Genomic DNA, 22361 nt, shown 5'->3' with positions numbered 1-22361 from the left:
CGAGTCAGGCACTCAGGCGCGCGGTGTGCCCTTATCTCTTATCAATGTTTAAAATATATTTCAACAACAAAAAACAATTATTTTTCCATTTTTTCCTCTTAAATAATTCGTAATAAAAATTGTGCGTTATTAGAATAACTCCAAAATAAAATAAAAATCGTAAACTGTAACTTCTTCAAGACTAAAAACAATTACAACACACTTGATTGTGAATAATACGTTTAACTACCATCTACTACTATTTTTTAGTTCATTACTACTGCTGCCACTGCTACAGGTTACATATTAATTCATTATTATTATTTAGGGTTACGTAGATTAAATTTATTTAATCTTGTCCTAAACATTTTTACAAAGCATCAAATTTCTTTAATACAAAATTAATTTTTTTATGCGCTAAAATTGGAAAAAGAATATTTGATTTTCAGCCCTATTTATTAGAGTATTATAAAATATTTTGTTTCATAGACGATATTTAAATATGGACATGTTAAGGAAAGCGTTGAGTGGTCAAGATCGAGACAATGATAGTTCTACTGGAATTTTGCCTGTAAGTAAATTTTACTCATTACTAACAATATTATGTTCTGCTATTGATTGAAATTTGGCATTTGCAGTCTAAATAATATTACCATTGTTAACATCACTGATAATAAAAATACTAAAAAATTTTATATATCTGTGGTTAACATACTTAATAATAATACTTATTCTTTTTGATAGCAATTGTATTATTTGTCAATTAATATTTGTGTAGAAGGATGTCAGAATACAATATTAATTTATAAACCTTACGATATTTAAGAGGTATTAAAGCAAATTTTAGAACATTAACTTCCTAAATATTAACTTTTATAAAAACATTTATAAAATCAAGTTACAGAATGGTTACTTAATGTCTATAGTATAACTCAATGATTTTGTATGTAGGGCCGGATTAAAGTTTTTGCCGCTCATAGGCTGAAATAAATTTACCACCTAAAACAAAAACAAAAAGCTATTTCGTTTTGACCCTTAAAATTTGCCGCCCTAGGCCTTAGCCTAAACAGCCTAAGTGGTAATATGGCTCTGTTGATATGGGCATTTAGTTTAAGTAGTATAGCCACTTGCCCATACATAATAATAATAATTATTATTATTATCATTATGAGGGTTGCCAGACAGATTTTGAATTGCACAAATTAGGACATGATATTTATATGCTATCTTATTAATCCAAAATTATTTACAGGATGTTAAATAATTTATTACTTATATAATTATATTTAAAAATCACTCTGTATAATAGTATACACCTAACTCTTATATAGTTATATGCAACTTTTGTTATTCTAAATGTTTGGAAAATTGTAATCTAACACTCAATTAGGGGTGAACATAGATGGAATTTGAAAATAATTTAATTTGATCATGAGTACAATAGTACAAATATATTAATCTGCACTTATATATTTGAATTGATTTCATTCCTATCCATACTTTTAATTTAATAATTGAAATTATGTTGTAATTAAATAATAATTAAAATGTAAATCAGTATCTATAAATTAGTAACCTTTTTATTAATATTTAATATATTCACTATTATTTTTATTTAACAATTGTTATTCCTAATGTACTCATATGACACATTTTTAGATAATTAACTTGAATTATAATTGTATCTGTTTGCAGAATGTTAATCAAATGTCATCATTAGAATGGTCTACTCGTATAAAAGGATTTATTGCATGCTTTGTAATTGGAATATTTTTTTCATTATTGGGTGCAACAGCATTAGTTTTACCTCTACATAGAAAAATTGCTGTATTTGGTATTTTTTATACACTCGGAAATATTACATCGCTTCTTAGGTAAAATACAATAAAATATTGTATAATACTGTATATTGTACTATAATTTTATATATTATAATATTATATATATATTTAATTAATTTTCAGTACTTGTTTTTTAATGGGGCCAGTAAAACAAATAAAAAAGATGTTTTCGTCCTCTAGAATTGTTGCAACCATCATTGCTCTTGCAATGATTGTTCTTACATTAGTTGCTGCAATTGGCGTAAGTTTCAATTAGAATTTTTTATTGAATTAATTGTTATCATTGATTATAAATACTAATAATATATAATCAATGTTGTTATATTATTTTGTATTTTAATAATTTCAGATGAAAAATGCCCCCATTAACTTTTCTTTGCATTATTTTTCAATTTCTCGCATTGACTTGGTACTCGTTGTCTTACATACCTTACGCAAGAGATGCCATTAAAAGCTCGATGTCTACAATCATAGCATAATTCATTGTTCATTTGTTTAAAAGTTAATAAATTAATAGTTAACTTAAAATTGTTATCATAGATGATAGAATACAAAAATAGACACTATTGTATCTATCAATTTGTTATACAGATTGTATTCCAGTACGTTAATTTGTTGAAATTTATACTTAACTATTTAGTGTTTAATGTGAATCCAGTTATCTGCTAAGTCATAATTTATACACATGTTTATACACTGTTGTTATTAATACTATATGGGTATTTATTTAATACAAGCATTTATTGAAAATATAGTATTTCATAAACTTAATTAATTGAATATATTGAGAATTTGGATAACTAGCAATAACTAATGAGATAAAAAATTGTTTATGATACTGTTAATTATAATTATTGTCTTCCTATAGAATCTGATTTTGTTATTATTTAAGAGAAATATTTTATTTTTTTTATAGCTAATTGATTGTAATTTGAATCTATAAACATACAAATGTTCACTAACTAAACTATGTCAATTATTATATTGTATTATGTCAATTAATTATGGTACTATGTCAATTTAATTTGGAAATGTTATAAAGTTAAGTTTAATTGTAAGCAATAATGTAATGTATGTGTTAAATTATATTTATGATTATGTTTTTTGGTTATTATGTTGATAAATATAAAATTAAATATTCCATTTTTACAATTATGTGAAATGTAAAAATTAATCAGTAAATAAAAACTACATTTATTTAATAAGAATTCATTCAAAAGTAAATCAATTAAGTTTTAAATTTATTTTTGTGTTTAATTATATAAATAGTCTACATCTATTAAATAAATATAATTTGAATTCAACAATAAATCATAGCATATGAAAAACAATTTTTATTTGAGATGGTTTGTGAGTCTATATTAGTGTTTATTATTATATAATATAATAATTTTTCTATTTTATAGTTTTATTCCTAACAGAAATAAAATGTAAGGTTGAATTATTTTTTCAAATAAAATAAAATTAAAAAATGTCATTGTGTATATAATAATATACATTAAAAATGTTAAGTAAGTATTGACTTTATTATAGATATCTATGAATAATATTTTTAAATTACAATAAAATTAATAAAATGGTTATTCTTTGTTTAATTATTTAATTTTATCCAAGTTTGAGACTTAAATGCACCTAATGTGAAAATGTACCTAATTATAATATTATATATTTAATATTTTTAAATATTATAATAAACAACCTTGCATTAAATTCAAGCCTTTGTTATAACAATTGAAGATTTCATAACTTAACAACTACAAAATAAATTGCAAATCTTAGTGAATTTCATGATTTTTTTATAAAATCATATAACCTTCAGACCATGTATCGGCTGTATCTTAAATATTTCTAAATGACTATAATGACACTTTAGGACAACCTTAAATTAAATTTTCAAGGGTTTTAACCAAGCAACATTTTTTAAAAAACATCAGGAATTTAAAATGTCTATATTTAGCTCAAAAAGAGTAGATATTCATATACTTTAAAAATGTGTTGTGACTAAGAATTGGTAATATATTAATATCATTGATTAATGATTAATGATTACCTATGTCCTATAATAGAATAGACACATAGGCAAATACCTATATGGCTATATAGCATATAGGCAATGGTATAGGAATTTTCACTGACTAACATTTTATTTATAATTGCTGCCAACAGGTAGCGTTGTATGAATGATTATATTATTATTATTATCATTTTATATATAAAAGAAGAACAGGCCTTTTTTGTGTTCCAATTTTGTGACTACACTATTTAACTTTTTCCACAGGGTTATTCCAAATACCCTTCTGAGTGTAACCACGTCACCCGGTTTTTCATTTTTTTGTCTGAGCAGAGGTAGAGGGGGGTTTGTATTTAAAAGTTACGTGTTTTTAAATAATTTAACGATTTTTTTTTTCACAAGGTAATACGAGAAAACCACTTATTATTTCTAATTTTATTTTATTTGTCAGTTTAGTTATAAATTAAATTAAATTATAAAAATATTATAAATTACATTTCTAGGCTTTAATAAGAATCGATTATTTAACACGAGCGAAGCCGGGTTATTCAGCTAGTATAGTAGTATAGTATATAATATTATATTCTCATAAAAATGGAAATTTAGTTAACACACGCTAAATTCGACCAAAAGCAAAACAAAAATATTTATACTAACAATAATATATATATAGATCGAAAAAAACGATTTAATGAAATACAATACTTATATAGTTATATCTATTGTTAAACCATCAGTTCAATCCTACAGAATAGTCAATAGATAAAATGATTCCTTATACCTATTACCTAGGTAGTACTTTAGTTAATGGCGAATCCAGGAGAAGGGCCACAGGGGCCATGCCCTCCCCTCGTTGGCCATATTTACTAGTTTTTGTTTTTTGTTTTTTTTTTTTTTTTTAATATAAGTATATTTACAATCTGTAATAAAATTAAAACAATAAGTAAATTTGATATTTTTTTTTTTTTACAAGGTTTGGAGGCTTGAGTGAAAGGGTAGGAGGTACCCTACTTCAAACTGGTTTTTTTTTTTTATTTAGCGAAGTAAATCACGAGGCCAATTTCAGTAAAATATCTATATCTGTTTGTGTGAGAAAGGCTTTTAATTCATTCATTTGGTGGATTAGACCGTTAGCATTCCAAGTAATATTGTTAGCGGGTGACTAATATTTTGAGATCTATTTATCATTGCTTAAAAGTTTATTTATGACTGTAGTTAAGAGAGAGATAAGAGGATTTATTGTGGCTTTAAAATCATCTAGAAAGGACGATAATTTTTGGGTTAAAAGATCTATGTGAGCAGAGGAGGGGATGTTAGACTGATTGTTTTTGTTTACATTGGTAGTATTGGTTGCTTGGGCATAGGTTTTTTTTTTCCGAATCGGTAGTTAAGTTTGAAGTAGTGTTTACATTATTTAAATTAACATTAATATTTTTGGAAACAGGTTTTTTTTTGGATATGATAGGTTTTTCTTTTTGATTGTTGAGTTGATTGAAATTCTTTATGAATCGGGCAACCTCTATAGTTGGCTGGATGGTTGCCTTCACATAAGGCGCATTTTGCAGGGAGGCTTTTTGATTATTGGCAGGTGTCAGAAAGATGATTTTCTCCACAACGGACGCATTTTGGAGGGTGGTAGCAATAAGATTTGGTGTGCCCAAACCCTCGACATCGAAGGCATTGAATAGTTTGGTGGTTAAAACGAGGCTCTTCAACCTTAATTTTGGTGTAGTGTATAAATTCGATTTTAAATATATCTTTGTTGTTTAATGCGGGCTCTAAGTCGATAAAAAATATCGGTAGTGGCAGTTTCGTGGTGCGTTGAAGAACATTCGTGATGTTTCTGGCAGTATGGCCTAAGGATTCTAGTTCATTTTTTATTAAATTTATCGGGGTAGTATAGTGCAAGTTTCTGAGTACTACTCTATATGCTTTCTCTTGCTTTAATTGATATGTATGAAAGTCTGCCTTATTTTCTTTCAGGAATCGGATAACAGATCGATATGACTCTGCTGTTTCCGTGGAAAGTTTAATACCATTTATTGAACTTTTGCAAGAGAAATTGTCACATTTAATTAACTCCTTAATTTGTGTACAAAATGTGCTATAGTCATTAACTGTTCGAATAAATATTGGCAGTGGAGGTTTGATCTCGACAATCTGTTCATTATCTAATTCCATATTGGTGTTCTGATAATCAGTGTCGACCGTTTCATTTGTGGCATATAATGAAAAACGATTTTTAGAAACGTAAGTAGCTTGTTTTTTTTGAATATTATTCCTAGGACCTAGGTGATTGTGACGGAGAGAAGAGTCGTTTCGAATTTGTAGGAAAACTGAAACCATATCCATCTCTAGAGGTAGGTGTTGATGGAGAGTTTGGAGATTTGTTTTGAGATTTATTTGGCACGCTCTGTATGCGAGACTTTTGAATAATTAATGGAGAGACGGTATTTTTGTTACTCATTATGTGTTTATATTATCACGGGTAGCTGGTAGGATTGGGTAATGAGTGATTAGCGGGCCGGCCGAACGGCCGCCGTGAGCTTAGATAACTAAACCTAATTAATTAGTTAATTAAATTTATTACCAATTTGAAAATGAGACGGTCCAGAGTCAATGTAGAGATGTGAGATGTCGCGTATTGGACTAGGTGAACTTTGGCGAAGGAGTATGTTTTTTTTGTGGAAAAATTTAGAGTACTTAACACGTAATGAGAAGAGAAGAAAATACGTTTGCCGCGTATGATGTTTCATTATCAACGGTCACGACCGAACTGAGTTTTTGTTTTAAAGATTTATATTTATTTTTATACATGAACGCATACTAGACATATTAGTCTTATAAAATTTAAGACAGTGTGTGCCCTACGCCCCTACCTCTAAAAAAATTCTGGCTAGACTACCTAGATAATAAACCAATTCAAAAACTTCCACTCAATGGAAAGAGCACTTTTAAAATTGGCTATATTAATATTATCTCACCAATTTATCCAAGTCTAAGACCACGGCTACCATAAAACATCTTTTAATAACCTTTATTTTTTATTTAACTATTTATCAGCAATAGTACATTACTTATTATTTATTATTGTATATAGGTACCTATTTGTAAATTGTAAAATTGTAAAATTCGTTTTATTGTAAAAATATGAAATAAAATAGAATAAATAAAAAAGAAAAAAATATATGAAAATGATACCTAGGTATTCATTATTTTGTTTTAAAGCTCATTGTTCAAAAGCATTAGCCGTAACTCGTACTGCTACTACTAACTTGTACTAAGTACATAGCCACATAGGTACAGTTTTATGTGTATTATTATATTTTAAAATGTAATGATTTAAGCAAAAACTAGTTTAACCTACTATATTACAAAATAACAATATAAAAAAAAAATAACATGAATTATCTAATATATTTAATGATACAATTATAGTCTGAAGTCTCCGCTAAGAATCGTTTTTCAGCTATATGTAATAAAAGGTATATTATTTATAAACCAGGATTAAGATAATTTTGGGCCTGGGCATGGGCGTAGCTAGAATTAAAATCAGGGGGGGCAGTGGCATAGTCAATTTTAAATCATTAAAATTCAATTTATAAGGTGTAAGAAATTTAATTTAGTTTAAAATGCAAGGGGGGGGGCACTTGCCCCCCTGTCACACCCTCGCTATGCCCATGGGCCTGGGGCTAAACAATTTTAGTGGCCCACAACCATAATCAAAATATTGGTGACCCACAAATAAAAATATTTTAGACAAAAATAAAAATGTTATTTATATAAATAATTGTACATGTTTCTTTTGATATACGAAAATACGAAGTATACTTTTATTATTATATCATTTATATCCAAATATTTTTGATTTAATAAAAAAAAAATTGTACTATTCACTAGTCGCCCACTATTGTTCTGGGGCTATGGCCCCCATGCCACCCTTGATCCCTTAACTCAAATTTAAAAATATTTGTTCTGTGGTACTGTAATATATAGCGTGGTAATTGGTCAAAAAGTCTGGATTCAGTTTTTATAGTCGGACAAAAAGTCTGAACACATTTTTAGTAACGGACAACAAGTCCGAAAATACAAAATATTCTATATAATTAATATTTATTTTAAAAATTTAAAAATGTTTGTAGACATTATATATTATACACATTATACACATATTATATTATTATATTTTTTCTATTTTCTTATTTTCATTTATAATTATATAATTTATTATTCATTTTAATAAGTACGTTGATACTAAATACATAATATTGTATTTAAAAATATTAACATGCAATCACACGATATCTTAGGAATAACATTATCAAAATTTATTTGGAAAATTGTAATAAATATATAAAACTACATTTTTTTATAATATTAATTTAATTTTAACTATCAAGTATTATACTTTATTCTTTATACATATTATTTAATATACATAGGTACCTCGTACCTAACTATAGTGGAATTCCGTTTTATTTTTGTTAGTTATACGAAAATATAATATAAATTATAATAATATATTATGTACAAATATTTTTTAATTTTTAAAACTAATATTAATTAATAATTATATAAAATAGTTTGTACTTTCGGACTTTTTATCCTCTAACTTTTTGTCCGCGATTCACATAGCATACCTATAGGCCAGCGTTTCTTAAACTTGTTTTATCCATGGAACCCTTTTTGATGTCCACTTTTATCATGGAACCCCTACTTTTTTTTAGGATATTTTGCAAATAAATTATAATCATACAATAATATTGTGTTAAAGGTATTTAATTCAAAAAACATGTTAAAATAAAAATCAAAATAATAGTAATTGTATATATATATAATATATATAATAATTCATTAATAATAGTTACTTTAATTAAACTAAGTATACATTTCAATGGGATAATTGAAATTGCTTTTTATTTTTACAAATATTCCTAATATTGGGCTTTATTGATGAAAGTTGTATTATAATATTAGGTTCGGCATCAAGTCTGTTGCGGACGTTGCGGTATTTTGTTTTTGTCGATACATAGGTGGAGAACCCCGTTTCACACATATAAGTGGTTGCAAATGGTAAAAGTCCCAACACGGCCTTTTGTGACAATTGCACCAAAATTAGAGATAGCTAGCTGATAGGCTATTCCAGGGGTCCCCAATTAATATTTTTGAAGGGCCACATAGGGATTTGAAAATTTTTCACGAGCCATCAAAATTCTAAGTACATATTTACATTATTTAAAAATCAATAATATTTATCAAAAATAATAATTTAAAATAATAACACATATAATGTTGTCGTGATATGTATTATTTACTATTTGTCTGCGGCTCGGATAAAATGTGTTCGCGTGCCGCCATTTGGTGACCGATGGGCTTTCCATACGGCTTACATTATAATTTAATACAAATATTGTTTTTCTATAATGCAAACTTTTTTCTCCACTACTAATATTTAATTCGATATTTTAAATTAATTTTCTTGAAAATTTTGAAAAAATTACTTAAGCTTCGCGGAACCCTGAAGTGATATCACAGTTTAAGAAACGCTGTAATAGGCTATAATATATTATTACTAATTACTATCAACACTGTCTAACCGCTTATATAGTTGTATTTTATGAGTTACGGGTTGATGGACCATTTGTCAACTTTTAAAACTATAATACTAGCTAATATGTAATAATATCATTAATAAATTTATAAATTATTATAAAGAAATAAGAATTTGAGACTAATCGACCTCAACGATATCAAGAATTTATAAATAGATTGGGTTGTCCACGGACAACGGCTGACCAGCCACTAACATAGACAAATATAATGTATAAGTAGTCTATAATGGTTATGGGAATTGGGAGTTATGGCATATAAAACCATACATTGCTACATACTGGCATACTATTGTATTTTTCGTTCACAATAACTAAAACGATCGGGAATTTTCGGTCATTAATAAAATAATGAACATATTATTATATAATAATATTATACAGTCTGATAAGTGGCACTGGGCAGTGACCGTCGACTTCGCTGCTGTGATCTTAATACCTTATTCGATACTTCGACCAACAATCAACAAGACAACGTTGTACAGTTAATTTAATTCGATTTCTTAACTCTTGCAGTCGTGTCTGTTGGTCAGCTCTCTAAATAATTTAATTATTGCTTAAAACAATTTGCTTTAGACAATTTCGAATAATACTGATTGTGTAATAATTGTAGTTTTATGTAATGTTCATATTATAGATAATAGCTGTCCGTTCTTAAACTTATTCCTATAAATAACCACCAAAATACCAGGAAACGAATTTTAACAAAAGAGTAAGTATTTTTCCGATTTACCATTTCCTTTTTATGTGTTTAAAATTTTAATTAAAACATTTCTTCTCTACTGTTATAAATAATACCGGTACCTTATGGTTATTCATTGTTAGTTTTAATTGGAGAGCCGGAGCGTATTTTCTGTTTTAGTTATAACTTTACAAATTATGCATAACATTCTAAAATAATACAATTTATCATGTTGATAGATATTATTATATTAACGTTGAAAAATAAAAACAATTTCAATTACTGTTAGCTTAATTGCTTAATACCATGAATAGTTAGTAGATAAACTACGACTACCTACGGGCTAGTAGCTATAGGTACTGTAATATTTTTTAGGGATGGGGGAGTAAAAAACTTTCTTATTATGTATTTATATTCATACATTACATTACATTTTGTAAACACAATATTATTTAAGCCTTATACATAATATAACTGTCAAAGGGGAGCCCTCCCCCCATTCTTGAATCCACCACTGGTAAGAAAATTATCTTCTAAATTATTAGATTAAATATTAATAGAGGTAAAATTCAAGTTTGTAAAATATTAAAACCACTTGGTAGATAGATTAGTTTGAATATATGCGTATACCAAATCAAAAAATTGAATGGGATTTTTAACATTTTTACAAATTGCTATCAATATTACATGTTGAATATAACTAGAATTTGGAGCTTAAAAACCTAGAATTTTGTAGGAGTTGGAGTTTTTTCCTGTATAATAAACAATTTTTCTGAATAATTAAAATTTAGTTGATCACAAATAAAAAACTTTTTTTAAAAGAAAAAAATTGTCAAGTTTTTAGTTTACATTTAATTAATCATTTATAATTTTCCAATTTAGAATTTTGATGATTTGAAGTTGTCTGACTGACGCTGTACTATATTATTATTGTGTTACAACTTTGATAAATTACAATTAATAATTTTTAAGATTTCATAATATTATCATAGTTTTATTATTGTATTTTTTATTTAATATAATAATGTATATTCGTATATTACTCACCTTTTTTATTACCAAAGTTTATTGAATACATTTTTTTGGTAGGTTCAAAACTTGGGATTGTCAAAATTAAGAATGCCTGTGAAAAAAACCATTCTCAATAGTCGTAGTTTTGATGTATACCAGGATAGAAATAAGTACTATGAGGTAAAAGTATTATATATTATTATTAGTATTACATAATAATATTGTTATTCATGTGTATAATTTTCACCAAATTTGACTGCCATAGCTGAAAAAGATACCTTAAGTATACCCAATGAATTTATCTATATTTATTTATATTATATAATAATCTTCATTAGAAATTTTTTTTGTATTTGATTTGATTTAAAAATAACTAATATTATATATATAATCAAAATTTCTGTTTTATAAATTAAGATATTAATTATAATTTATTTATTTATATATATTAACAGGCGGAGCCCTATACAACAATTTAGATAACATATAGAAGTTTAAACATGTTAATAATTCAATAATTTATATTGTTTACTAGGATTTACGTCGTAAGCGCAATGATGTAACTATTGAATTGCGGAAAACCTTACGTGATGAACAATTGAAAAAGCATAGAAATATTGTGTTAGATGCCCATAATGATGAATTGGAATTAAAACCTGAACCTGAAGTTGAATTGACAATTGATGATATCAAGGAAGGTGAATTTAATTTCTTTTTTTCAATATCTTATTGGTTAAATTTTTTTTTTTTTTGCTTATAATTTTAACTTATAATACAAATATTGTGTCAAGGTTTAAAAAGTCATACATCATCAGTTAACAAATTAAATTGCTTAAAATATGCTCGTAAGATGTTAAGTTCAAGGAAATGTGCTCCAATTGATGACTTTATTAAAGCTGGTATTTTACCAATGTTGATGGATTTCTTAACATCAAAATATAACAATAAGTATGATGGTTAATGGATATTCATAAATTGTTAATGTTTTTACAAGTATGAATTTTTTACAGCACTGATTTCCAGTATGAATGTTCGTGGATATTGACAAATGTAGCATCAGGATCATCAGCAAACACCATTTCTATAGTTAATGAGGGTGCAGTTCCTTTACTTATTAATTTGCTTAAATCACCAGATATACGTGTGATGGAACAAGCTGTTTGGGCTTTAGGAAATATTGCGGGTGATGGACCCCAACTTAGGGATATTGTATTATCTAATGGTATTGTACCAATTTTAAACAGTTTATTAGAAACAACTGAACAAGTAACTGCACAACAGAACATAGTATGGACGCTATCAAATCTTTGTCGCAGCAAAACTCCTCCTCCAAATTTTAATTATTTACTTCCATCTATACCGTTGTTGGTTAGAATGTTAAGTCATAACGATTCTCAAGTTATTTGTAAGTAACTATTGAAATAATACTAATGATATAATAATAATATTATATATATTTGTACGTGTTAGCTAATGCTTGCTGGGCCTTATCGTATTTGACTGATGGGAGCAATGAAAAAATTCAAGTAATTATTGAGGCTTGTGCATTGAAAGCAATTTTAAAATATTTAGAAGTTGATGACGTTTCTATTCTTATACCTGCACTACGAGTAGTTGGTAATATTGTTTCTGGTAATGATGTACAAGTAAGTTATTGTTTTATTTTATACAATTTTTTATTTTAATTATTTAATCTATGAAATTTATGTAGACAAAACATGCGTTGGATCATGGTATACTTAAATACCTTCATAATCTATTAAATCATAGACGTATTCCTGTTGTGAAGGATGCTGCTTGGTTGTTGTCAAATGTGATGGCTGGTAGTGTAGAACAAATTCAAGCAGCTATTGATCATAATCTATTGCCAGTTTTGATTAGAGCTCTACAACGTGTAAATTTATTACTAAGAATTATGATTGAATAGGTTTTGAAAAAACATTAATGTTATAACTTATAGGGAGATATCAAAGTACAAAAAGAAGCTGCTTGGGCCATAAACAATCTATTTAGTGGTGGTTCTAATGATCAAAAATCTCATCTAATTGATATTGGAATATTGGAACCTTATTGTGCCTTATTAATCTCTTCAGATGATAGAATGGTAGAGATCATATTGGAAGGTCTTAATCAACTATTGGAAGTAAAATACAATTGCTTTATTACATTTTGACACATGTCCTAACAACAGTATTTTATGCATTAAAGAAGTCTGACTGCACCAGAGGCAAGATTTGTATGTTAATTGAAGAGGCAAATGGATTAGATCACCTGGAATCATTGCAAAATCATTCTTCACAAAAGATTTATGAGATGTCATTCAATATAGTGGAGAAATATTTTCAAGGAGAGGTTTGTTTAACATTAATCATTTCACATGTTAATCATAAAAATAAATGTTTTTTTATTTATAATTAAGGATGAAATTCAGGAATTTGACTTGGGAATAATTCCTCAAGATATGAGTTCAGGAAATTTGTTCAGTATTGATAATTGACAAGAGAAAATTTATCTCAAATATTAAGTATAACTGATTGATATATAATTAACCGGTTCTTATTTTTCATTCAATTATTTTATATACCAAAATCATTAAATTTATTTTTATGTTATCGAATTACTTATGTTTAGATTTTCAACTAGTTATTTTTTTATACAAATTTATATATTAAATATAATGTTTTTTCATTGATTATAATGCAAGTACATATATACCATTATACATACACTGTATGGCTTTTATAATTTGAAAAATTGTATATAATTAGGGCAGAGAAGTTATAGGAGGTAAAATTGGAAAAATATGCACATAAAAAATTGAAAATATGCATTCAAATTCATTAAATATGCAAGATAATATGCACAAAAAAAATTGAATTATATTATAGAAAAATAAAAAAATTAGATATAAAAGAAATATAAAAATCATTGTATTGCACAATTAATTTTGTTTTAAATATTTTCTACGTCGAATGATCGCCGATTGTTAGTATGGTTTTCTTCAATCTCAAATTTTGGATTTATCCTTAAAATAAATATTAAATATATATTAATACAAAAATAGTTTTAAGAACATTTTTCTCTCACCTGATAAATTATTGCATTGCACAACTAATGTTTTTTTAATATTTTCCACGTCGAATGATCGCCGATTGTCGGCCAGTATGGTTTTATACCGAGAAAAACTTCTTTCGACGTCTGTTGATGTTACTGGTGCATATTTATAAAATGTTAAATCATTTCCCGTTAGGTCTTCTGGTAAACCATCCATCGATGAACTTTCTCCATTCAAAATTTTTAAAATTTTCAACAGTATTTCAAACCCAGAGTTTTTTTCTAAAACTTGGTTAAATTTTGTATTTACTTTCATTCCAACGTCACCTGCTACTTCGTCCAATTTATTTTTTGTGAACATTACTGTTGTTACTGAATCAGTTAGTGATACACCTTGTGATTCTAATTTAGTTATGGTTGATGGTAAAAACCCATAATTTGAATGTATAAAAGTCAAATTTGGTTCCATTGAAATTTCATTTAGAAGGGCTTGAGATTCTTTTATAGATACAGCATCGTTAGAATCAAAATGTTGCATAACTTCTCGTACTTGCTTAAAATATTGGCAGTAATAAGAAGTAGCTTCAATCCAAGAACCCCAACGTGTAAGTACAGGTTTGGGAGGAAGTGGGATTCCGGGAGCTTCTGTCTTAAAAAATAAAACACGTGAAGGTGCTTTTAAAAATACTTGCTTTCCTTTTGCCACCAATTTATCAACTCTAGGAAAATGACTCCGAATATTTTCTGCCACTCTATGTAATCCGTGTGCTATACAAGTAATATGGATCATCTTGGAGTACAAAGCCTTGATAGTTGTACCTGCTTTCTTCATGTATGGCGCAGCATCGCTTAAAAATAGGAGGACGTCATCATGACGAACACCGTCGGGCCACAGGAGAAACATTGAGCTGTCAAAAAGTTTGGTTATTGTAGAAAAATTGGCTTTTTCTAAAACTTCAGTATTTAGTAAAAATATTTTTCCGGGTGTATCCTTCAGTAGAGTTCCGATTATTACGTTTGCAATATATCTCCCTTGCACATCTGTCGTTTCATCTATAGAAACCCATATTTTATTTCCTACAACGTCTTTTCTAATTTGATCAATAGTTTCTAAATAGCAATCGTTTGTATAAGTTTTCCTTAACGTTGATACACTAGGGATGTCATTTAGAGTATATTTTTCAAGAAACGATCGGAATTGAACATTAGAAATTTTATGTAAAGGAATGTTTGCACACATCATAGCCTTGCATAAATCATGTGAAAAAACAGATTTTTTGTTTGGCGGCTGTGATATAAATTGTTGTTTATTTTCTGCAGGTTTATTTCGACGAGCTAATAATCGTTCGTGTTTATTTGTTTTTATATGTTGAGTTACTGTAAATTTTTTCTCAGCACTTACTTTAACTTCGCAAATCTTACAATAAACCATAGTACCATCGGTAGCAAATGTATCTTCACCAAACTCTTTCACATACTTGTTAAATATATTCGCATTTAATTTTGGCATTGTGCAAAATGTTAGCAACAAAAACAACAAACGGCACGCACTTTCGTATCGATTGACACTTAACACCATACTAACGTAATATTACTGACGGACACTGGACACATAATAATGTTGATATAAAATTTAATATAGATACTTAAATGCCAATTACTTCAACATGAAACTAATAAAATATAATAATAAAGATAAACCTTCTATACTACATAGTCTACACGGGCATCGGGTGGTGTACAATACTGGACCGCATCCGGCCCGAGAACCTTTTTTATCTTACTATAGAATGACGGTTTAGAATCTTTTGCTCTCTATGGCGTGCTAGATTTTAATTTTCTAAGTTTTTATGTAGAATATGCATGAAATATGCACAAAATAACGAAATATGCAACTTTCTTTTAAATCTTTAAAATATGCAAAAATATGCAAAAAAAAATTTCAACTGGGGGGCCTATGATTTATATTTATATCTTGGTTTGCTATAAAATAGAGGACCAGAATAAAACATGCAAATCCTATAACTTCTCTGCCCTATATATAATTTAAAAAATATTTTTTTTAGAATCAATTGTATTTGACATGTTGTGAAATGTCGTACATTTACAGTTATATTAAGTTTATTTTAAAAACATAAAAAGTGTAAAATATTTTATTTCTACTGCTACCACCATTTATTTTACTTTGTGTCTATGTTTACCAAATCATTTATAAAATTTGTTCTTTTAATTATAAAACATTAGATAATTATTGTGTTCATCGTAAATTTCTATTAGTCAAAAAAAATATTGTTCATGTTTAAACTTGAAAATAATTATACAACACTAATAATAACACAACAATGTTTAATTTAATTTATAACAGTCAACCTACATATTATAAATGTTGTAATCTAAAGTAAAACACATTTCTAAAAGATGGATTCAATATTGAGCTAATTCTTAATTTTAGCAAATACATATTATTCACTGATTAGTGGGATAGTTAAGGATAATTTTATAAATTTGATTTTCACTATGGTTAAGGAGTTTTAGTTATCAAACTAAAAGTTGTTATTTATCTGCTTATAGAATATATGAACATTAAAATTATGTAATTAAAGTATTAAACACCAACAAGTTTAAATCACTGTGGATTGAATACTTATGGTAATTTGGACAAAAAGTGATAAATTTTATAAAAGTCATTATGAGAAAATAATATTATTAAAAGTGTTATACTATTAAAATATAAACCAAACATGATTTTTTTTATGCTTTCAATAAATGTGTTTGTCACTGCTGGTTGTCAGTAAAACGGGGGTTATATATTACATTATTATAAATTATTACAGTATATTGGTGTCCTGTATAATATCAATGAAAATTCTATTAATATTTTGTATTATATTATTTGTAGCAGTAATAATAATTATCTACAAATTGTAGGCACTATGTATGTAAGATAAGATCATAAGAGGGGGGATTTAAATTTAAATTTAAATATGATCCTTAGCGAGAAACACAGTTTACTAGCCTACATTTCTAAAGTTTTTTATTAGGTAATACTAATACTCAGTGCTCGACTTGAGGAGGGATGGAGTACCCCAACTAAATTTTCAGACATTTTAGCGTACCCCTACTATTATTTTTAAGGGGAACGCACGGGACGCTTCATCATTTTTCTTTTTTATCTAAATGTACGAAATACCATAATATATGATAAATATAATAGGGGGCGAATATTTTTAATTTTGCCTTGGGCGCCAAATCTTAACGGCACTGCTCAAGGTACTGTATATACTATATACTATATATTATATATAAATATATATATAGCAGCTACGATCCCTGAATTAAAATATATGTACTTAAGGTATAATATATCTTGATGAATGCTACGATCACAGAATAAATTTTATACATTTCATGCATGCTACGATCAACAATATAATATAGTATATTTGTATATTATAGTATATACATATACTAACTGTTGTCTGTTATGCTGTTAACAGTGATAACACAAATTATATTATCATTGATAAATGATTATAGTCTGATGAAACCTATATTATTTTTATTTTAAATTTTTATATTTGAATACAAATAGATACATTCGTTTGAACTAATAACTAAACTTTAAAGGTTTCTTTAATTATTTATTTCTACTTTTCCGCTATGAACATTATATTAAATTAATGGAAATTTGTTGTGCATCGACTTACCCAAAATGCCTTCCGTACGTCAATCATCTTTAACAAGATTTCTCCATTGGGGACCAATTTTGTCAATTAGTAAGTTTTTTAAAATTTGTTTAAGTATGAGTGTAATTTTTGATTTTTATTATTTCAGTAATTTACAAATTTGTAACACTGACAACGTTATATTTTACGGAAATGTGGTGGCCATGTTTTGGTTCATTGGGTGGATTTCTCAATAATGCACTTTTACTGACATTATTCGTTATTAGTTTTTCATGTTATTTGAAATGTGTTATCGTTGGTCCAGGATTTCTCCCACTCAAATGGAAACCGGTATTATACAATTAAAATATTTTCAATTAAACAAATAACTGAATTTGATTTTTGTTTTATAGGAATTTGAAAAGGACCAACAGTATTTGCAGTTTTGTACAATATGTGATGGGTATAAGGCACCCCGTGTACATCATTGCCATAAGTGTATTAATCTGAAACATTTTTAAATGTCATATTTATCTGTTTAATGTGTTTTAAAATCATTAATTTAGGTAACCGTTGTGTGTTAAAAATGGATCATCATTGTCCATGGTTAAACACTTGTGTAGGCCATGCAAATCATCCATCTTTTGTGATATTTATTTTTGTATCCATAGTAGCAGCTATTCAATCATCCACATTATTACTCAGGACCCTTCTGCTTGTACTGGCGTAAGTAAGTTTAGTTTTTAAAATTAATAATGAATTTAATTAAAATTTATTTTTTATATTTTGTATTACATACTTAAACAGCCAGTATGGACATCGGGTATTGGTTTTTTTTCCATTAAAGTTAACCCTTTTATGGCTTACAGCGTTTGGATTAGCTATATGTTTAATCCTCACTCTCAGTTTACTGTTATTTATACAAGTTAGTGCATAAGTAATTATTTAAATAAATATCTATTTACTTAATATAACTTGTTTAGAAATAACAAATTGTATTACTTTGTTTATACATGTAAAATTTAATGAATTGTTTAAACTACATAAATAATATATTGATTTAACAGATGAAATATGTACTAAAAAATTGTACGAATATCGAAGACTGGATTGTAGGAAAAGCAATATCAAGACGTGAACAAGATCGGAATTTGCCACCATTTATATATCCATATAATTTAGGAAAATTAAATAATATTAAAGCAGTAAGTGAATTTGTTTTAAAAATATAGTTATACTTACTAAAATTAGCTAATTTTGGGCATCTTTAATTTTATCATGAAATCTTAATTTAATTTAATTTTAATTTTTGGTTTGGTTATACAGTGAAACCTATATTATATTTTAACAGATAGTCACGAGATCATCAAATTTGTCTGTTATAGACAAGTGTCTGTTTTAGATAAGTGTTAGTATTTATTTTGTGAAACTCGCATTTTGTATCCATTGATTAAAAATATTGTATTTTTATGAAAAAAAACTGATGTTAAATATTATTAAATATATTTATATTGCTTTACTTAAAATAATAAATATACATACATAATTATAAATATATTTACAATTAACGTTAATATTATCAGCAATATGAGAATATTGTATCAGGTATCATTTGTGCCTTGTACAGTAAAGTGTTGATTTTCTGCTCTAATTGGCACTAAGAAAAGGGGGGTGCAAATAATCAAATAACCATTAAGAATAAAGTTAAAAACTAATTTACTGTGTGAATAACGTACCTATAATAGTATAATATGATACATTAAAGTAAGCCATAGTAGATAATATATTTTATATAATTTATTTATTAATCATTTATCATTTCATAATCTGTACTTGATAAAATTAATATAACGAATGATAAAACTGAATTAAATTAAACTAAAAATAAATTTGTACAAACATTTTGTAGTGTGGATAATCGACACTACTGTAAATGCGTTCCACAATCGCAACAGACTGGAAACACTGTTGTTGCATAGTATATTAGTATGTACAAATGTATGTCATTATATTTGAGTTTAAACTTAGATTGTTATTTGTTTTAAGGTATTAGGAAGAACTGGAGAAATAATACTATCTGTGTCTGTTTAGATATGTCTCAATACATTAGAATACCTATAATTTGCCAGTACTCTATATTATTTTGTCTGTTGTGAGAGATATCCATAAAGGTCAAGTTAGGTTTCACTGTATACAAAAAAATGCTGATCATTTTTTTCATTGCTTGTTTTTTTTCTTTAGTTTTTTTCTAAAGATGATGGTATTCATTGGGCAGTACGAGATGAGTGTGGTGAATATGATTTAACTGTAAGTAAAAAGATAGAGTTCTCTATATTTATATATATATATATATTTATATATATATATATACAGGATGATTCTTTTATCATGAAACACTCATTATTTCAAAAAGTATTCATGTTAAAAAAAAAAATTATTTGCCTTGGTACAGTTTTCTAAATTTTGAGCACAGAAAAATGTTAATTTATTTTAATTTAAAATGTTTATAATATTACTGTTTGTTTATTGTTCATTTCTTGTGATACTTAACTGAGTATTAAAAATATACTATAGATACATTTTTATTAGATCATTAAAATATTTTTATTTAGTTATTTTTTAATTTAATTAATTTAATCTATAAAAATTATATTTAATAGTCATTTAACATGCTACTTTTTGTGTGGTTATCATATAAATACAAAATAAATAAAAAATAATTTGATGCCATAACTGCTACACATTATGTTATCATATATTTTTTATTTGTGCAAACATTTCTTTCTGTGATGAAAAAAAAATATAATACTACCTATTTGTAAATGTGTTATATATATATATATTATAATACATAAGCAATGACACTTTTTGAGTTAATATTAAATTAATACTTGTTATTACTTCTAAAGATTACTTATTAACTATTATTATAATTTATAGGTAAAATCCATTGTTGTATCTTGAATAGAGTAACATATTAACTAAGTAATATTTTATTAAATTGTATATTTTTAAAGATTGAGCAGTTAGAACAAAAATTAATTAAAGAGTCGTGGAAACAACCTATGGTAGTAATTAAAGAATACAATGGCAGATGGTTTCCATTAATGTTTGGTGTGTGTGTTTGTTGTCAAATACCATGGACTGACGAAACACGGATGCCATTGAATGTTGGTGAGATTGTTCAAGTCACCAGATTTCGAAAGTAAGATATTTTGTTTATATTTTTTAACATAATTTAACAATTGACATTTTTTGTGTCAGATATTGGATGTATGGTCATAAAAATGCTTCCAATGGTACTCGGCAACGAGGATGGTTTCCAAAACCTTGTGTGTATTCAATACCTAGCACATTGAAGAAAGACAAATAAATTCTAACAATTTTATTTTGCTATTTATGTTGATATATATTCTATACCACATTTGTGTTAACATTACTTGAATTATTTTAAAGTCTTTGTAAAAAATAATTTGTAATATTTTTATTAAAATTAAATAATTCAATAATAAGATTGGTTTTACTTAATTATAATATTTATAAATATATTATATTATATATATTCTTTAAAAATTATGTTGAAGTTCTTTTAACCAAAATTTGTAGATCTATATGCTATAATTAATATTTTGATTACATTATTAAAAGGTAAGTAATCTAACTTCTAATCACTTCCAACAGAATAATAGTTATGTTAAGTGGAAAAATGTTCTATAAGAAGCGTTATGAAACCAATATGATGTGAACTTTTATTGATTCAATAATCTTATATTGTATTTAGCATAGGACACTTCCAAATTTTAAAATAATATAATCTACTTCAGGAATTGAAACCATTTTAAATTTTAATGGTTACGGTTTCGGTTTTCTAAATTTTCTAGTTTTTCAGAAAACCAGTTAAATCGTTTTCGATCCCTGATCTGCTTAGTAGTTATTTGGTGGTTGACATGGAGGACAAGATAGGCCATTTACAGCTAATTTATCGGCTAGTGCAACTGTCTCCTGAAATAAAAAATATAAATTATTTATGAATAATTTAATATTGTACTTATACACATTAAAAACACACTATTCTGTATTTTTAAATTTTTCATAATATGATTGACTGTTATTGAAAGTAGGTATTAAATTTGATCATCATAATTTGTAGACGGATATCTGATTTTATAAATATTTAATCATTGCAAAAAATACAAAATAATGACGGTCTTTACCTAGCTAGTTCAATAAAACAGACAAAGTATGGCTGAAGGAATAACAAATATTAAATAATGTTAAATTTAAAAACCATGAAATGATTCAAATAAACAAATATTTTTATTTTATATAAATAATTAAATAGTATAAAAACATGACACATATTTTGTTATATTTAGGCACAAATAGTACAAATAGGTACCTACATCTTATTCTTATGCTTATAATAAGTATTCTAATAAAAACTATAGTTATTGTCGGTATATTTATCGTAAAAAAATATTGAACTATAAAATTAAATTTTAATAGTAC

The 22361-nt window shown here is 26.5% G+C and overlaps 4 protein-coding genes across 4 annotated transcripts; 3 read left to right on the top strand and 1 right to left on the bottom strand.

The window, feature by feature from the left end:
- Positions 1-15: 15 nt before the first annotated feature.
- Positions 16-3151, top strand: LOC132919644 (vesicle transport protein SFT2A). Its single transcript, XM_060981396.1, is given in 6 exon segments — positions 16-277; positions 469-550; positions 1675-1853; positions 1944-2061; positions 2170-2181; positions 2183-3151. Coding segments are annotated over 5 exon segments (495 nt in total). The 5' UTR covers positions 16-277; positions 469-481; the 3' UTR covers positions 2300-3151.
- A 6664-nt stretch (positions 3152-9815) lies between these two features.
- Positions 9816-13861, top strand: LOC132922137 (importin subunit alpha-1-like). Its single transcript, XM_060985486.1, has 11 exons — positions 9816-9968; positions 10078-10152; positions 11212-11313; positions 11669-11831; positions 11925-12081; positions 12144-12538; positions 12604-12779; positions 12845-13027; positions 13094-13276; positions 13342-13485; positions 13553-13861. The coding sequence occupies exons 3-11, from the start codon at positions 11242-11244 to the stop codon at positions 13628-13630; spliced, it is 1551 nt and encodes a 516-aa protein (XP_060841469.1). The 5' UTR covers positions 9816-9968; positions 10078-10152; positions 11212-11241; the 3' UTR covers positions 13631-13861.
- Positions 13862-14140: 279 nt separating this feature from the next.
- LOC132919087 (uncharacterized) lies at positions 14141-14725 on the bottom strand. Its single transcript, XM_060980435.1, has 2 exons — positions 14246-14725; positions 14141-14158 (listed from the first exon to the last, which is right to left on the bottom strand). The coding sequence occupies exons 1-2, from the start codon at positions 14723-14725 to the stop codon at positions 14141-14143; spliced, it is 498 nt and encodes a 165-aa protein (XP_060836418.1).
- Positions 14726-17721: 2996 nt separating this feature from the next.
- On the top strand, positions 17722-21425 carry LOC132922567 (palmitoyltransferase ZDHHC6-like). Its single transcript, XM_060986141.1, has 9 exons — positions 17722-17963; positions 18022-18203; positions 18266-18350; positions 18419-18578; positions 18660-18777; positions 18920-19057; positions 20094-20159; positions 20870-21057; positions 21117-21425. The coding sequence occupies exons 1-9, from the start codon at positions 17900-17902 to the stop codon at positions 21223-21225; spliced, it is 1110 nt and encodes a 369-aa protein (XP_060842124.1). The 5' UTR covers positions 17722-17899; the 3' UTR covers positions 21226-21425.
- The last annotated feature ends 936 nt before the right edge of the window (positions 21426-22361 follow it).

Source organism: Rhopalosiphum padi, chromosome 2 (assembly GCF_020882245.1).
Source record: "Rhopalosiphum padi isolate XX-2018 chromosome 2, ASM2088224v1, whole genome shotgun sequence".
In the NCBI taxonomy this organism is placed as follows: Eukaryota; Metazoa; Arthropoda; class Insecta; order Hemiptera; family Aphididae; genus Rhopalosiphum; species Rhopalosiphum padi.
This window is presented reverse-complemented; position numbering and strand designations above follow the sequence as displayed.

Bases quoted from the DNA above. Each gene is read 5' to 3' on its own strand.
- LOC132922137 (XM_060985486.1), top strand. From the start codon at position 11,242: ATGCCTGTGAAAAAAACCATTCTCAATAGTCGTAGTTTTGATGTATAC. The intron at 12,780-12,844 runs GTAAGTTATTGT...AAATTTATGTAG, and splicing joins TTTCTGGTAATGATGTACAA to ACAAAACATGCGTTGGATCA. The intron at 13,028-13,093 runs GTAAATTTATTA...TATAACTTATAG, and splicing joins TGATTAGAGCTCTACAACGT to GGAGATATCAAAGTACAAAA.
- LOC132919087 (XM_060980435.1), bottom strand. From the start codon at position 14,725: ATGCAACATTTTGATTCTAACGATGCTGTATCTATAAAAGAATCTCAA.
- LOC132922567 (XM_060986141.1), top strand. From the start codon at position 17,900: ATGCCTTCCGTACGTCAATCATCTTTAACAAGATTTCTCCATTGGGGA. The intron at 17,964-18,021 runs GTAAGTTTTTTA...TTATTATTTCAG, and splicing joins GGGACCAATTTTGTCAATTA to TAATTTACAAATTTGTAACA. The intron at 21,058-21,116 runs GTAAGATATTTT...TTTTTGTGTCAG, and splicing joins CAAGTCACCAGATTTCGAAA to ATATTGGATGTATGGTCATA.